This window comes from Alosa pseudoharengus, unplaced genomic scaffold (genome assembly GCF_046254945.1).
Source record: "Alosa pseudoharengus isolate Yale_2024_CS ecotype anadromous, Long Island Sound unplaced genomic scaffold, YU_APseudo_1.1 YU_APseudo_1.1_scf_8, whole genome shotgun sequence".
In the NCBI taxonomy this organism is placed as follows: Eukaryota; Metazoa; Chordata; class Actinopteri; order Clupeiformes; family Clupeidae; genus Alosa; species Alosa pseudoharengus.
Genome location: NW_027468870.1, coordinates 36,772,443 through 36,790,557, shown reverse-complemented (window position 1 = coordinate 36,790,557; position 18,115 = coordinate 36,772,443). Strand labels below are relative to the sequence as shown.

Genomic DNA, 18,115 nt, shown 5'->3' with positions numbered 1-18,115 from the left:
ATACCCCCCCATAAACAGCCTGTCACAAATCCCATCAATAATGTGTTCTAGTGAATATTTAATGTCTCATCTTTTTGACACAGTCAAACCCTTTATTGTACAAAATAAACATAGCATGTCATGTGTCCCCCATATCACAGTCATCAAATCTTACATTACACAATTCAGAACGCTATACAGTATAACAGGCAACGGTGACTGTAACTGAGACTGTCATCTTTGTCAGAGCTTTGCTTGAGTCTGATATTAATCTCTGCAGTGAAAATATCTGATATTCAAAAGTGACGTTATATACAGTATTCAGCTCTGCCTGTTGCATAAACAAAGGCCCTTTCAGCTCTTCTTGTCACTCTGTGGAAGACTACACATGTCCCAGCAGAGGGGCGTGCAGTCTGTGTCTAGCTACACATCAAAGGCCAGACATGAAGTGGTGGAGTGGACAGGACACTGCTCGAGGTCCTTCCTCCTGGCCAACACAGAGATGTGTTTGGACATCATGTCTGCAGTGGGGGTCTGCAGCAGGGGGGAGAAAATAATGGCTTCCATACAGCTTTGCACTGTGGAATAAAGAAAGGTGCCCTGGCTCTCTCTCGGCCTCGGAGATAAGTGGTGAACTTATGTTACATGTTGAAAAGAGGCCATACCCGTGAAATGAAACATGTTTATTGTTTAGATGCAATTTGCTTCCCTGATATGAAAATTGCTTGTGTAATGGAATTTAATAGAAATGCTGCATATTAATATAGGACACCATTATGCAGTCAGTATTCCAGTCGATATGCCCTCACAAATAATTAGGTGGGAAACTAATACCAGAATCAGAATACGTAATGAGGGTTCTGTTTTGTGTGAACACATGGGACTGCTGTACAGCTGTGAGGGCATACAGCATCACTGTATTGCCTGATACTGAAAAAGAGCTAAATACATTCAAAAGGCTCTTTTATGTCTCTCCACAATTCTTACCACCACGGCTCATATAATCATGCCATGGAGGGGGTTAATGTAGTGTAAAGATTTCTGTGGAAATGATGCTCTACCATCTATTTTAGGACTTCTCACATTCTCTGTGTTTTCTCTGGTTTGGAGCTGGTCTTTTGGATTTAACCTTGGCTAGGGTATGATTAGTAAGAGCCCATTTGAATTCTATTTAGACATAACTAAATCAGTATGGCATGCCACGGATGCTGAGATCATGGCTATCTAATCAGAGATGGTAAATTCAATCAACCAAAATCCAGTGTCAAGTTGTGACACTGTGTTAAAGGAACATTCTGTATTTCCAGTTTCTATGATTCCAATTCACTTTTTGTCAGTGAATTGCTTCTTAGAGGCCACTAGCTTTCTATTACGTATGTGTGTGTACAGGGAAAACTCTGTGTTCATAAACAGTTCTGGCTCTGTCAATGGTGAACAAACACTGTGGCACGGATCAAACCATCAACAATTCCAGCCAATAAATACATAGCATGTCATTTCATTGGCTGTTGAGCTCAAGTAGCAACAGGATTTCACCAGAATCCCAGGTTGCACGTTTAAGGCCTTTGCTGACTCACTCAGTTTTCCAGATCCAATATCCAAGATTATCTGGAAAAACCCCTGACATGAAAGCTCTGTCAAGAACTCTACTGTTCACCAGAAAGAGTTCAAAATGTATCCTTATTCTACATGAAAAACCAAGTGACCCATTAAATATATATTTTTTGTTTCAGATTTTTATTTCTCAGACATCAATATCTTATATAGATGTATTATACTATTATCTAACCAGGTTGCAGCACAAGGCAGAAAACAAAATTGTCTGCCTGTATTTGTCAAATGCCTAATAGTGATTTCGCAATGCATATAACAGAGAGTGATTGAATCAAATAAATAAGATTCATGACATGCATTGATGTCAGATATGCTTTTGTAGATTATATGAAACTACTTGTACATGACACTGAAAATGACAGGCTACATTGTCTTAAGTTGTAATGGTAAATAGTAATGGACCAAGGGTAGTTCAGAATAACTGAATGTAAAACGTGAATGTGACATGATAAAGTTGGTAACTGTTTTAGAGGTGTTTATGATATGTTTGCATAGAAAATAAATTAATTATTGGTATAATTAGCAAGATAATATATTTTGCTATCTGACATCATGTACAACTATTTAGTATAAAGTGCTAAAATTAACAGAATAAGGCAGTGTGGAATGAGTCATGAGTGGGATGCAGATATTGCTCTTTCCACAGAAAGTTATACGAGTTCAGACGAGAGATGTCGGGCCAAAATCATGTGGTGTCTAGATGAAGAAAAAATGACCAACATTCAACAGCAGTGCCTCACTTGAACCTTCTGCTGTCAGGATTAACACAACCATATCTTTAAAATGTCTGCAGATTGCATATCCTGTTATTACTTCTTATGGCAGTACTGACTAATGACATTATAGGGTCTTGTCACTGTGTACGGTAGTTACCATGGCAGCTCTCAGAATGTTACATCATGCTATAACAGCCTACATCATATGCTTATAAGCATGGGCGGATTATGAACCTTCGGGCCCCTGGGCCCAGATGTATTAAGGGCCCCCCACTAATTGTCGCATATGTGGGAGGGGGGTTTTGGGGGTCCTCCGCCAGAACATTTTTAGTTTGTTTGATGTGATTTTTCTGTATTCTGGTGCATTTTGGGGATGGCCAATACTAAATTCAATCAGATTCATAGCCTACATTCTGATTTGTTGATATTGAGGCAATGATTCCATGCAAAGGCTTGGGCTTCAGGGCCCCCTGACCCCTTGGGCCCCTGGGCCTGGGCCCGGTAGGCCCGTGCAGTAATCCATCCCTGCTTATAAGTAAGGGATAATGTATAGACCATTTCAACAATAAAAACAAAAACAATGCTTGAACGTTCTATTTGGTCCCAATCTACTTCCTCTGCATTAAGATAACATATGGAATGTTAAAAAGGAAGTCTTGTGGGGCCAACTATGATGCTGATAATGGAACTCTCTTGAAAGGGTCTATAGAACGCCGGTCATTATTGGGAAAATCAGTCCCGACAGGGCGAACCGGACCCCGACGCACAGCGGAGGGGTCTTGTTCCGCCCTGAAGGGACTTATTTTCCCAATAATGACCGGCGTTCTATACATTATCCTGCTTATTACACGGTTACTTGCCAAACCGAAACAATAAACTCCCCACGATATGTCTCTTAGGCTACATAGCCTAGGCTATAGCCTATTTGTTACCACTTCATCGTGGCTTTTGCAGAGAAACAAATCATTCGCAACAGCACACGCTAAACTTGAATCAAATATTCTTTAGAACACAGCTGATCAACCGTACGCTTTCACTTTTGAATGAAGTTCCAGTCTTTGCGTAGTGATATGAAAGACGTGAAATAGAAGCACAAAACCCATTTTCCTTGACAGCGGTCTGTTATACTTAGCAACGGTCTGTTATTGAGAATTAGCAGACCATCGAATGTTGGGAAGACCCATTCAAGTGAATGGAGTATTCTTCAGCATTATGAAGAGCCATGTAATAAATCATGTTAACTTGACAAAAATAATGAGAGCTGCCAAGACAACAACTGATAAAGGGACATGCATACAGTAGGGGCATCATAGCATTTACTATGTTTTTATATAATATTATATGTTATAATATTTATTATTTAGTATGCTTCTCTGCATTCACACTTTTTCACATTTTGTTATGTTTCAGACTCATCTTAAAATGGATTAAATTATTTATCTTTTCTTATCAATCTACACACAATACTTCAACACCCCACAAAAAAGCGTTTGAACTGTTTTGTAAATGTATAAAAAAATAAAAGACTGAAATATACCATTTACATAAGTAACGTACCATTGAGCTCTGGTGCATCCTACTATCCTTCTATCAATGGTCCTTGAGAGTCCACCTGTGCCTAATTGAATTCACTGGACATTTTTAGGAGAGGCACACATCTCTTTATAGAAGGTCTCACAGTTGATGATGTATGTCAGAGTGAAAACCAAGTCACAAGGTCGAGAGAATTGTCCATAGATTGATGAGAAAAAATAAAGAATTGAATCCATTTTAAGATGAGTCTGAAACAACAAAACTTGGAACAAGTGAAGCGCTTCTAATACTTCCTGTATGCACTGTATCTATCTACCATCCATCTACCATGGTATATTTGACATGGTTATGTAAGTCTTTTTCCAGAAGATTTAAGTAAAACACCTAGAACATTTCACTGGCATTTTATGTTTCATTCAGAAACCATAATCATCACGATCACCATACTTCTTGGTACAATCACTAGCATGTCAGACAATTCAGGTTAGGGTTTGCCTCACAATCAATTTTCCACCCTTTTTTTCAGTCTAAACATTCATAAAAGGTTTGCTAATATCCAGCATCATGAATCTTTGTGCATTTCATATCATCCTGCACTTGTCATCTATCTCAAAGAGGTGATTTCTACAGGTGCTACAGACACACCTTTACTAACAAATTCAGCCATACAAAAAGTACTGCTGTTTCCAACTACCGGGCATCCTAGCTGGTCAAACAGTCTAAATGCTTCTAAATAAGTTTTGGAGGATTAAGTGTGGTTAAGATACCATCTGGGGCTTCATAAGTCACATAGTGAAAAGACTCAGCACAAGTTCAAGTTTGCTCTGCTTCACTGTGCTCTAGTCATCCAGGAGGAAGTCAGGCTCTGAGGTTACCTCTTGAGCATCCTGAAAGCATTTGATTGTCACCGTTTCTTTCCAGCTCTCTGTCTCTCTGTATGTGTGCGCTGCCTTTCATCTCTCCTCCCTTTGTGTTCCTTCCTTCCTGCACGGAACACTTGTCTCTGCTCAGCCTCTCTGTCCCCTTCAGCTATTTGGCTCCTTCTTTATCCTCCTCCGGCTCTCCCTCCTCCTGCAAGTCTTTCCTTTCATCTTTCTTTTTCACGCTGGAAGGCCGCGCGGTCTCCACGGCACCCGCAACCCCATCTTCGTCACTGTCCCTGCTCCTCGACGACGATGACGGCTCTCCGTCGTCGTGCCACTCGCTTACCTCCTCGGACACGGAGTAGATCCGTGACTGGCCAGTGCCTCGGTGGCGCAGCTGCAACACTACGCCTGGGTTGCGGTCAGAGGCACCCGCTGCGTTCCCACGTGGTTCCTCCTCTTCTTCCTCCACGGTGGCCGCAGAGGAGGCCGCTGCCAGGCGGGGGACCGAGCCGTTGGCCAGGCTGCCGAGGGTCTCTGGCGGCCGGGGAGCAGCTCTGGCACCTCCCTGCAGCTGCAGCACAGAGGTGGCGGTCAGCAGGTTGAGTTTGCTCTTCAGCTGCCCAGAGGAAGCCGCCACCACGGAACACCTCCGAGGCTGCTCGGGAAATGGCAGGCTCGAGGACCCAGCGCCTCCTTTGACTGCCTGCATGCCAGGTTTGACACCTTTCAGCATACCAAGCACCTCATATCGGAAGCTGGATATGTCCTGCTTCAGCTCCTGTTTCAACAAAAATCCTTTCTTATTATATTCAATTTCATTTTAGGTGCAAATATATGTGTATAGACCATTTCAATCTGTTTCACAGATACATGGAAATGAAAATTAATCAGGCTTTAGCTTAATGCTGTGCAAAATATGGACTTTAAAACATGTTTTTTTAAAAACATCATTGTCCCCATGATACCATTAGCTGTGCCACCGGAAATGCCTTGGAAACGCACATATTTGTCTATGCTGTTGAAAGGGTCTATACTTCAACCGCATACTTAAATCTTTACATACATAATGTTCATTTTAGTTTCCTCTTACACATAAAACTGCAAACACTATAGATTTATGTATCAGGATTAGTCACTGCACTATATGTAATGTGTACCTGTGCACTGTGTACCTTAAAATTCTCTTCTGTCAGTCCTTGCTCGGTCTTTGCATTCCTGATCATTGCAGCCACATATCTCTTCACCAAATTCCTGAGAACTTCCTTTAAGACAAAGACAAAACCCCAAAGTGAATGTTACTTATTTGTCAAGCTGCAAGTTGTTTAGTAGGCAACTCTGTTTTAGTAGCCTCCATGACTTTGTAATAATGCTAATGCGCTGTGTCTTAGCAATGGCAGAGACCGCATAAATCCTAGTATGAAAGGGCTAAAAGTAACTCAAAGCAGCGCTGCCTTTGAACAGCTGCGGTAGCACACTCTAACAGACAAGAGACTAATGGGCGTCGTGCTCTGGAGGAGACATCATTACCTGGTACTGGTGATTGATTCGCAGGTTCTCAGCAGCACGTCTCTGAAAAAGATGGAGGCGATTAGACTCCATTGACTTTACGCTATGACAGAGAGGCAACCGTTTTCCTTTTCTATTCCATTGCACAGACAGTATGCTTCTCTGCATGAACTCCTACAGGAAGAGTGAATTATAAATGGAAAGCTGGCCCAGCATAAAAATAGTGCACAGCAGTAAAGCTTACAAATATTATACACGTATCACCCGGAAGAAATACTCTTTTCTGATTGGCTGGTGGGTGGCTATTAATTCTGAATAACGGGACACTTATGAAGTAGATCTGGTAAAAAAGTTTAATCACTGTTCCATATCAATGCTTATAAATGATAACTATATAACAGCCATAGTAGGATGACGGTTGAGCCTGAAAGCAATTTAATCAACTGTAAACAAACTACCGTATTTTCCGGACTATAAGTCGCACCGGAGTATAAGTCGCACCAGTCAAAAAATGTGTCATGAAGAGGAAAAAACCTATATATAAATATATATATATATGTTGCACCTGAGTCGCAGGACCAGCCAAACTATGAAAAAAAGTGCGACTTATAGTCCGGAAAATACGGTAACTGTCCACCGTTATCAATGTTAGGGCCAAAGAATGTTGTACAACAAACTGAACAAGTCAGCTTCTTTTTAAACGGAACCGCTTTTTACTTTATATAAAGGCATGATGACTGCCTATACTGGCAACCAGGTGATAAGAGGAATAACGGCCTTCAAGGTGTTGTTATACGGAATTAACGGACCCTTGCATACATTATTCCTATTCTATATGGACTACTGCTATACATTCTACTTGTTTACTCACTTTTCCTAAAGTGGTGTGTGTCTGTATATTTGTGGTCCATACAATTTGTAATGGCCACAGTACTAACATTCTAATGTTTGTGTGGCCTTACCCCAATTGACTGAAAAGTCTCTGTCCTTTCTTTATGTTTCTTACTGCAGAGGTGCCTCTTGAACCACTTAAAGAGGTACCAGAGGGACTTTGGGCTGGGGATGATATTGAACGGAGGAGGAAGGGTCCCCCCTTCTTCAAAGTAACTCATCCATAGCTTAGTCCTGGCAAACTTCCACTCAATGTCAGCATGATCCTGAAATACACACCCAGCGTCGGTTTGGACTTATCATTTTACTTTTGTTATTTGTGATTGGCTGTGATTGTGCTTTGATGTGTGATTGAAAAAAAAAGAAAGACCAAGAAAGAAAGAAAGAGAGAAAGAAAGAAAAACATAGGCCCCATCAAATGATTCATCGATTTCAGTCCCACAGTTCTCCAATCATTGGTAGCGAGAAAGTGTGCCTAATAAACCGAAACAATGGAGAGAATCGAAGACAGATGAAAGCAATAACATAAATGCAAGCAGGGTCGGGGCGGAATGGAACGGCAACTCACAGCGATGTGCTGGTAGGAATTGTTCATCATGGCAATGAGCATGTTCAGAAGAACCACCAGGGAGATGATGTTGTAAGTTCCAAACATGGTCGCGCCAACAAACTCGGTGAACTCATGCTCTGGCTTGACATTGGTGACATACAAGCTGATGAGGCCAAACACAGACCAGAAGAGAGACTGCAGAGTCTCAAACAACCTGCTCCGCAACAAGACACAAAGTTTAATCACAGGAGACTAGTACAGTAAGATTAGTACAGGAAAGTATTATAGGTAGACATTTCACCATAAAGTATGTGCTACTCATTGTAACCTACTACCGGTATGTGGTCAGTGAATATTGTTCAGTGTGATGTCATTTCCAGCATCTCACTTACAGTAACTTCCTTGGTATTGATTAAAGGAGAATTCTGGCGAATGGGGACTCATTAACATGCTCTAGCTGTTGGCTGCAGCAAATCAAGCTAGATAGAACTGATTTAAAAAAAAAAAAAAAATTATACCGACAATACTCAGTGACCTCGAGAAACAGAGATGTACTGTATGTGAAAAATCGCCGGAATTCTCCTTTAATGACACATGCAGCATCAGGGTGGTGGTCTCTGAAGCGGTTACTCACGTGGAGAAAGCATTATTCTGCTCCTTACAGCGGATGCCCTTGCATTTGTCCTTCTCGTCCTTGGCGTCCGTCTCGTAGTAGAAGTAGAGCTGGTTGAGGCCGTTGGCGAAGGCCAGCAGGACCAGGCAGTAGATGAAGAGGAACTTGAGGATGTCCAGCAGCATGCGGCCGAGCGAGATCTGCAGCGGGCCCAGGTGCGAGTTGGCCGTGAAGAGCGAGATGAGACGCAGCGAGCTGAAGATGTTGGCGATGGAGAAGAGCGCCTCAGCCACCAGCGTGGGGTGCCACATGTCCCATTCACACCTCTCCACCTTGGTGCCACCATACTGACCAGAGAGAGAGAGAGAGAGAGAGAGAGAGAGAGAGAGAGAGAGAGAGAGAGCAGATGTGATCTGATCTGCTCTACTGAAGTAGCCAGGAGAGCATCTACCATCAGTCATGACTCCTTGCATTCTTCTCATGAAATTATGAATATCATAATAATAAGTATCCACTGGCTAAAAATGTCCTTGCAGTACCTCACAAACAGAGGACATCCTCATGGACAAGGAAGACGGTAGAAAATGACAATGACTTTTGGAAGGGTTATCAGATGAAACTAATGTATCATTTGGCTGGACAGGGAATGCACACATTGTAACTTAGTTTTACCCAAAGAGCAGAAAAGTGAAACAAATGTGTACGGTAAAGCGCTGTGTACTCCTAAGACCGTGTGGAGTGCCCCTGTCTGTAGCACAAACAAAGGCACATTATTTCCCAATGATGTTGTAAGAGCCAAACAGAATGCAACTTTGGATTCAATTACAGCCGTGGCAGTTGCTTGCTTTCTTGTTCTGCGTCACTGGAATCTGTTTGCAAACACAGATATCATGTTTAATAAAGGCCTTGTTTTCTTGAGATCTGGGAGTTTTAAAACACTGACTGAAAAGTTTGCTTTCTCTATGTTTATACAAAATTGTTCCAAATAAGTCACATATGATTCAATCTAACATTTGCAAGACATGTCGCATACATGCCTGGAGTACTGTGATAAATGATCAACTATCAAAATTCATTAATCTAACATCTTAGCCCAATAAAGCCTATAACTGTATCATTATTTTAACCTCTAGTTGAAGATCACAAAATAAGGTTCATATGTACACATGAGATGCAGGCTATTGCACAGTATATGATGTACAGTACCTATGATCCTGAGAGATAGTGATCATTTGCCTCCTGCCTCCTTACCCTTTGGTATGCAACGATCTTCAGAGAGATGGTGGCCAGATAAAGGGAGTTCATGACAAAGTCCATGAGATTCCACCAGTCATGGATGTAATCTTGAAAGCCCCCATCCCACATCTGTTTAATCTCGGCCCAGATGAAACCTGCACATATACAAATGAATCCACATTACTGCATTACACATATTATACACACACACATATGTGTGTGTGTTTGTGTGTGTGTGTGAGTTTGCGTGTGTGTGAGAGAGAGTGTGTGTGTGTGTGTGTGAGAGTTTGTGTGTGTGTGTGTGTACAATAACCTCTCTCTAAAACTGGACATTTTACTGTTCTCCAGCTCTTATTTTCCCCCGTCACTTCTAGACGATTTGACCACAGAGCTGTGCCTCTTCAGTGGCTGTTCTTAAACTAAGATAACAATACTCCCTACTTATAAAAGTACCTAATCTAATAAGGCTGGGGAAATATGCACATGTGCACTATGTAATGCTGCAGAACTGAGTATCTGTACTACAGTATGCTGTGATGAAAGTGTCTGCTGAATGAACAGGGTCAAAGGTACACGGATCCTGATACCTAAAACCCAGGGCAGGATCATCCACTCCACAATGGTGGGCGCCGGCCCCTGCCTGTCGGCCAGCGTGTCGTCGTCCTGCGAGACGATGTGCTGTGAGGCCAGCAGGAGGAGGAAGAGGAAGGTGAGGTAGGATGCCGTGTGGCAGATGAACTTGATGAAGGGCTTGCGGATGAGGAGCCCCAGCGGGCTCTTGGGCGCCATCAGGTAGCAGAGGGAGAAGAGCGGGAAGAGCAGGCCGACGATGATGCAGGTGACCGACTTGCCCATCCAGTGGAGCTTCCTCCAGCCAGGGACCTGGTCATACCAGCGCGATGCCAGCAGCTGCTGACAGTTGGGCTGGGCCACAAACTGAACACACACATGGAGGACAGATTAATATGATATATTATATCAGAATTATATATTTAAATATTGCCGGTATATAACAGCGTTTATATCTAGATATCTGATTATCAGACCTTCAGTGTAACAGCATGCAAGCCATGGAGCAAATTGTCCTGATTGAAACAGCATGGAGAGTCAGACATTCTCCAAGTTCAGGAGAGCCGAGTGTTTAGGTGCGCAGATGTACAAAATGTCTGTTAAATGTCTGTTAAGTGCCTGTAACCATAATTATATTTATAATAATGCACCAATCCTTCCCAGAAGAGAATGTAAAAGCTCATAGTGGATAAATAAGGTTAATCGTGAGGCATAATAGCACGAAACCAATACCATCTCCGTCTAACCTCATTTCCCTCTTCCAAGATAGACCTGGGGGACCACAGACTAACCCTCTTATCCAGCTTAATGTCAAATGTGTGCAAATGCATCCATAAAGACACAGAGACAATGCGCTGTGAACAAAGACTAACAAACAGACAATGCAGAAACAGTAGTAGAAAAAACAGCGCTCATCTGGGTTCACTTAGCTAACTGACAAGAGGACAAAGGAGCCCTTGACAATATGACAACATGGGATCAGGTTCGTCCCCCTCGGTGGAGCCATAAACGATAGCCCTGCAGAATGGGGCTCTTTTGCGAACCCAACCCAATGACAATGACATGCTTTAATTAAGAACAAGAGGCGTTGTGGAGGAACGCAGAAGAACAAATGTGTCTGCTTCCAGCTCTCACCACCTGGCTTCAATTCCGCAAAATCACACAGCCCCCTGTGAGGAATCACAAGAAAGAAACATGTCCCCCAGAACATCTGCTTTGCACACGCACGTATGACTTGGGCAAGCACGTATGACTTGGGCCCGCATCAACCAAACATGATTACACGGTGATGAATGCAGTTGCACTGACGTGCTGGAGGACAGAAGGCCTTGGAAACAGGCACTGTCATCTTTCTAGTATTCTCCACAGGACAGAGGCACATGCGTACAGAATGGCAACACAGGAGATGATCTCCAAAAATCAATGAAATGGCATTCAATAATGTTGTTCACACGTGACAGGGATTGAAACAGCATGGTTGAGAGTGTCTATGGACCTTCAGCATCTCAGAGGGCGTAACCAAGTGGACACCCCTGGTTTTCACAGCAGTGGCTCTCACTTTCCAGAATAAATCTCCTGCTGTGCCGAAGTGCCTTGGCTAGTAATGAGAGTGAGTATCAGTTAGAATAGTGATGACACAAGTTCCAGGAAAACTAAGAACTGTTGTAATAGCCATAATGCAATGCAGTTTTCTTGTGAGAAGAGCTTCAAAATATCAAGACATTATGGGCAATCTTGGCACATTTAGAGTACACTGTGCTGTACCTGTATTTGTGAGGTCATAAGATGTAAAATAGTGACAGACTTCTCTGTCATCCACAACAAGGCAAACCACTGAACAGTACGCTTGCATAACATGCATGAATATGATTATCATAGATATGATTGAGAAAAGCCATATCATATGGTGGTTATTAGATGTTCTTTGTTTTGTGTGCTCTGGTTTCACAAAAGCTGAAACAGAAATACCCCACAAGAAGCAGCAATGCGTTTGCCACAGTTCTTTTGTCATCCACTTGAAAAACTGGGGCAACACTAATGATGCAATTTTTCAAGGGTGGCATGAGTAATCTGCTGGAAACTAAAGATCTTTGAGCAGGTAATAAATATGAAAGATTAATTCCATCAACTCTCACCCCTTTGGCTTCAGGAGTATCTCAAAACTGCATCCATTTGTACCCTGCCAACCCTAAGAATGTGCTAGATATTACAGTCACACGTGTAGGTCAAATGGCTGACAAATGTTGACCCTGACTCAAACCACTAACAAACAAACCATTAGGCCTGACTGCTGGCAGTATTATACAAACTCCTTAGCAGGGCATCATTATCTAATGTTCACTTTCTATGATGAGAAAAACCATCATTGGCCCAATCAGCCCTACGCAGCCTCTCCAACACTGATTATTCCCTCTATCAACGCGCTAATGAGGGAGCATGTATGACTTCCCCCTGTGTGACATGCAATTTGACTTGATGCAGCCGGCTAATGCTGATCCTAACACTCGCTAAAGTTCATAGCGACTCAGGATCCACCACCAGAGCGACTCAGCCTCCACCGCCACAGTCGCACACCAGAGACTGCGGCAAAGTGTGGCCACTCCACTCCCACATTGCCATGGGAACAAAGACTTCCACAGATCCATATCAAAGTTAGTCCGAGAGAGAGAGGACATTAATATTTGCTTTGCCTGCCTCGGCTCAGAGCACTCTGATGAGGCTGATGCTTATCCCACGGTCAATGATGAGACGGCAATGGCATCAATTCCTTAGAGTGACTTAAGGTGCTGCTCTTGCTCCCTCAATCAAGTCAGGCAAGCTGGGCCCCAACTCATCAAACGTGTGGAGTTAGATTCACTACACGAGGCTACCTTATTTTTAAGATTACCGTGCATAATGAAATTCCTACCTATGTATAATACAAGTTAAAAGGAGTAAATTGTTTTTAATAGTTAATAATTGAGTTAAGCTTCTTTATTTTTGTGCATCAACGTCTGACTAAAAAACGTTTTGGCAAGCATGAAGCTTTCTCCCTGCTGCAATGCTCCAAATGTACAGAAGAGGGCAAAATATGCCTGTGTGAGAGCTTGTACTAATACAGCAGATTTAACCAGCCTCAAGCATAATCTACAGACACTACGTCCTGCCAAAAGGCCTTGACTGACTGGGGTGAATAGCCTCAAAGCAAACCCTTGTTTCATATGATTAGACTCTAAGGGTTAATTCACAACAGAGCCACCCTTATTTTTCCAGTTCTGTTTTTACTTGGTTTGGTCTGTTTTGGTTTGGGGTGTGTTATGATGGTGTTGGGTTCGGGTTGGTCCGGTTCTATACATGTTGGGTTCCAGAAATAGGGTCTGACTGGGCTTTGATAGCCAAAATCAGTTCAGACCACTCTCATTCACTGTGATGACCATACTAACACTGCAGAGCTCTCCTGTCCCTTTCATGCTTACCAAAAACAAACCCCAATATCCATGGCCTACTACTCCAAACCCACGATATGTTTCCTCCATATCACTTGATTAGATACTGCAGTGACACCTTGGTTTGTCTCCCTACCTCCTTCTGGTGGTACTTGATGGCGAGTTTTAGACGTGCCAAGTCGTTGCTCGCCTCCTCCTCCAGCGGCTCCATGTCGTCCCTAAAGTTGAGGATCATCTCCAACTCCCTGGAGCTGCGCGTCTGGTCCAGCAGGTCCTTGGCGAACTGCTTGCACTGTTGCGACAGCTCCTCGTACTCATACTTGAACTCGTTCTCCACCTTGCTGAGCTCCTGCAGTTCCCAGCTGAGGCGGAAGGCCGTGAGAAAGGGGTCCTCGCTGGACAGGGCGATGAGCGAGGGGCTGGACAACGCCCGGTAGATGTTGAGGCGCGAGCGCGAGTGCCGCAGGCTGTCCACGTCCGAGCTGGACACGCACTCCACGCAGTTGCAGCGCACCTCGTGCGGCTGGGGCACCGACACGCCCTTCTGGACCAACAGCTTAATGATCTCATAGTTGTTGGTGTGCGCCGCCAGGATGATGGGAGTTATGTCTGGAGTGAAGTCCGAGAACTGCTTGTCAAGTAAGATGGGCGGAACCTGGCAAAATAAGAGATTGCAACATTTTTAGGGCCGGTTTCCCAAACAACTTCAATGGAGACCTTAACGGAAAGAAAAGGTTTTAGTCTTATAATAGGCTTTAAAGTACTGGCCCTAGCAGCTACTTAATTTGAGGGTCATTAATTCATCAAATAACCAGTGGTGGACGAAGTACACAAATCCTGTACTTGAGTAAAAGTAGAGATACACATGGTTAAATGTTAAAAAGAAATTCCTTCTTTTACATTTCCACTTGAGTGTATTATGACTAATACAGTTGCATTTACTATTGTTGAAATGATTCGGCACAGACATGCATTCATTGAGCCTTTTTCCTTCATTCAAGGAAAAAATCAACTAAGAATTGTTGTATGTTGAAAGAACTAAGTATATATACTATTTTTAATGGCAACACCATTATTTAAAGCATAGCTCGCTTCATAGAAAATACACATGTAAGTACACATGTATTTGGACAGTCTTTTTTCCAAAAGGAACTTCAGCTGTACTTCAGCTGTCACAAAATGTAGTGGAGTAAAAAATAACATATTTGGCTTAGAAATGTACTGGAGTAAAAGTAAAAAGTTTAACATAATTTAAATACTCAAGTAAAGTACAGATATATGAAAAATGACTTAAGTACAGTAATTGATTAAATGTCCTCAAGTAATGTCCACCCTTGCAAATAACCAAGGAGAGCAGGCCTTTTAACAATAGAGAGACTTTTAACATCTAAAAGTCTATTAGCGCATAGAGAATTACATAATTCCTGCTTCGCCAATCTTGTGATAAACTCATAAAAAGGCTAACGCTCTGGAGTGGAGTGCCTTGTTTGCCTTGTTTTGTAGCCACTCAAACACTGAGGTCTGGCTAAATCTGATGTCTTCTACCGCAGCGTAATGCTTCCAGTTACGGTACGCACTGACCTGCTCTGTACATGTTTTCAAAAGCTACTTGCTTTCAGAGCCTGTGGTTTTTAATTTCCTTGCCTGTACCACAGCCAGGGCTTTCATCAATTCAGAGCCATCTTGAAGGCACCGAGCGGAAGACCACAAATGACTGAGTTAAAAGAAATGAGAAAAACAGAGAGCGAGTGATTTTGGGGCTAGCAGACAAGGAGAGACAAAAAAAAAATCCTGAGAAAGAAAAGTATGTACTAGAACATCAGAGTACCGGTAATTAGAATTTTGTAAAATAAAAAACTGTCAGAGAGTGTTCTACAGTATGGGAGGTAACAAGTGAAGTGTGATGCATAGAGGGGATGATTTGGAACAAATTTAGCTCTCTGTGCAAATAATGCTTTTCTCAGTTAATCATGTGGAAAAGTAATGTCTCAGCTGCACTGACAGTTGTGATGGCCAACGGTGTGAAGGGGCTGCCAGGCTGGTCTGACACACCATGAGCTACTCGTTCTCTGCCCTTCATCCAATCTCAGTCAACAGGCTAAATTACTGAGTTCCCGCTTAATTAAGGGAAACCGTCACAGCACACAGCAAGTGCTTATTGCTATATTGTTGTAAGAGGGGTTGGATATACAGTACAACAGTGGTTCTTAACTGGTGGGTCGGGACCCAAAAGTGGGTCGCGGAACCATTCTGGGTGGGTCGCGGAGCTTGTGGTTAAAAAAAGAGAAGAAATCGCCCATTTCAAATAGACTTAAATTGAGACGAAATGGTGCAGAATCCACAGTGTGCGATGTTCACAATTGCTGGAACATGAGTGAAAATGCCTCATAATAAAGTACACCTGTCAAAGACAGACCTGTCAAGTACTTTAAGGTGACATCAGGAGTTGGAGACTTCACAAATGTAATGCCAAACAGCATGTTCCAAACAAATAGGCCTACAGGCACTTTGCCTTTCTTAGCATGTAGCTCACCAAATCTGTTGTCTTGAACGCTATAAAATATATATGGGTCGTGACTTCATAATCATGGAAATTGTGGGTCCCAAAGCCAGACCAGTTAAGAACCACTGCAGTACAATGCACTGCACTGTATATTAGTGAGGACTATGCACTCATAAAGAACCTGCTTGTTCAAAATCGGGGGGGAAATTGAACTGCATAGATTGAACTGCATATTCTGTAACCTTCACTTTCTTTCTGTAAATGGTGTAATTAACAAAACAAAAACCCTGTGCATCATGGTACACGTGGGTAGGGATGCAAAGTGCATGTTACAGCATCAGTGGGTGTGTCATAAATAATCTACCTCTCAAGGGCTAAAGAGCCAATTACACAAACATTCAATGGCAGAAGCATTTCATCTAATGGAGTAATATCTTCACATTTTAAAACTCCTTTCAAAAGAACACACACAGCTCACCTGACATAAAGTCCTGGTGAAATCAGTATAGCTTTAAAATGTGTGATGTGTGAGAAATGATACAAAAGCAGCCAGATTCAGTTTAACCTAATTCAGTGAGAAATGCACTGCACAAAATGTGCAGACTACATATGTTCAAATTGAGACGCATGGACATATGAAAGAAAGAATGAATGAACGAATGAATGAATGAAAGAAAAAAAGAAAGACAGAAAGGTAACATGTGCCTGAGCAATAACAAGGAAGAGCTGAGAGAGAACCAATCATTCTTTGATGATTGAGCAGGGCAGCTAGTTCATGGTTAGTGTTTCTCTGTATGAGAGAGTATAAATGCACGTTTTTCTCTTTGATGCAAGGTGGTGCTTGTGAAGACCTCTTTACCTGCATCCCCCCGCTAGACTTCTTGTGATTGAGCAGGAGCTCCACGGCGCCGACCACCTCCTTGCGAATGGCGTGGAGCAAGGCATCTCCAACATAAACATTAAAAGTGAGAAGGAGTTCTATGATCTCCAAGTTTTCATTCTCGATGGCGATGAGCAACGCCGTGCGTCCAAGCGGATCGATACAGTTGATGTTTATTTTAAAGTAGATCTCAGCCTCATCCAGCGCTTGCTTCACACTGGCATAATCTCCTTTCTCTATTGCAGTCAGATAGGCCTTTTCCTGAGGAGACAGTTCAGACTCAGCCCGCACTATTCGTAAAGGGATGCGGTCCCTGTACGAAGAGTTGTCCGTTCGACCGAAGTACAGCTGTGACATCGTTGCTAAGCCATCACTGATGCTGTAGAAAAAGAAGGAGGGGATGGGGGTTCCAGGGAAGCAGTGCTCAAATTTCCTGCGCTTTAAAATGGAATATAAAGAAAATAGTCGATCACTCTCGTTTGACCTTTAGCTTGATTTTTGTATGGTTTCTGACGACTCCATGGCTGCAGGCCGATTATAGTTTCAAGAAAAGAAATATAGGCCTAGCCTAACCTAACCTAGGGTCCTTCCCTACTTCCATAATGCGTACTATATGGACTAGCCTGGAAATCCAGACCCTGGGAATCTAGAAAGATTTTAGGGGAATTCAAATTGTGCACGAGAACTCCAGATTTTCGGGGTAAATATGGACCCTTCCGAGGGCACAATTTGAGATTTGTAGGATGAGGAAGCAATACAATTCATAAGTATTTAATACGAATGTCAATTCTGTTTTCACAGATTGGTCTACTTTTTTACAACAATTAATGAGGCTATGCAGAAACAAACCGGATATCACCGGACACAAAGTAGTTCACATAACTAACATCATGCGTCAACTTTACCCTGTCTGTACCTGAATGTCAGTGCTATGCTGTTTTTTGTCACAGGTTATTTGTTAAAAAACAGGCTATGAGATGCAGCTAACTGAAATAAAACAGTTGCACTATGCAATTGCATTATGCAATAATGCATTATGCAGGCATGCTACTCACCTTTAAACTGAAGATATTCTTACACAGTCTTTTGCGATTCAGAACCATGTGCACAACAGGTGATCTGAGGACAGCAATCCACATTTCGCAGAACTGACCATAAATCCTTCGACTCAGGAATCCTAAATCAAACACGCAGTAATCAATTCCGACACAAAGGATGTGAATAACATCTGAA

The 18,115-nt window shown here is 42.6% G+C and overlaps 1 protein-coding gene across 1 annotated transcript; it reads right to left on the bottom strand.

Moving 5' to 3' along the window:
* Positions 1-4,616: 4,616 nt before the first annotated feature.
* Positions 4,617-17,239, bottom strand: LOC143111442 (short transient receptor potential channel 4-like). Its single transcript, XM_076273681.1, has 10 exons — positions 16,862-17,239; positions 13,636-14,154; positions 10,092-10,440; positions 9,520-9,659; positions 8,290-8,615; positions 7,674-7,869; positions 7,177-7,371; positions 6,236-6,277; positions 5,881-5,970; positions 4,617-5,486 (listed from the first exon to the last, which is right to left on the bottom strand). The coding sequence occupies exons 1-10, from the start codon at positions 17,237-17,239 to the stop codon at positions 4,872-4,874; spliced, it is 2,850 nt and encodes a 949-aa protein (XP_076129796.1). The 3' UTR covers positions 4,617-4,871.
* Positions 17,240-18,115: the final 876 nt, after the last annotated feature.

What these genes read in the sequence shown, in the direction of transcription:
- LOC143111442 (XM_076273681.1), bottom strand. Translation starts at nt 17,239, where the DNA reads ATGTCACAGCTGTACTTCGGTCGAACGGACAACTCTTCGTACAGGGAC. An exon ending in ATTCCTACCAGCACATCGCT is followed by an intron (nt 7,372 to 7,673) that starts GTGAGTTGCCGT and finishes TGTGTATTTCAG; the next exon opens with GATCATGCTGACATTGAGTG. An exon ending in GAATCAATCACCAGTACCAG is followed by an intron (nt 5,971 to 6,235) that starts GTAATGATGTCT and finishes TTTGTCTTAAAG; the next exon opens with GAAGTTCTCAGGAATTTGGT.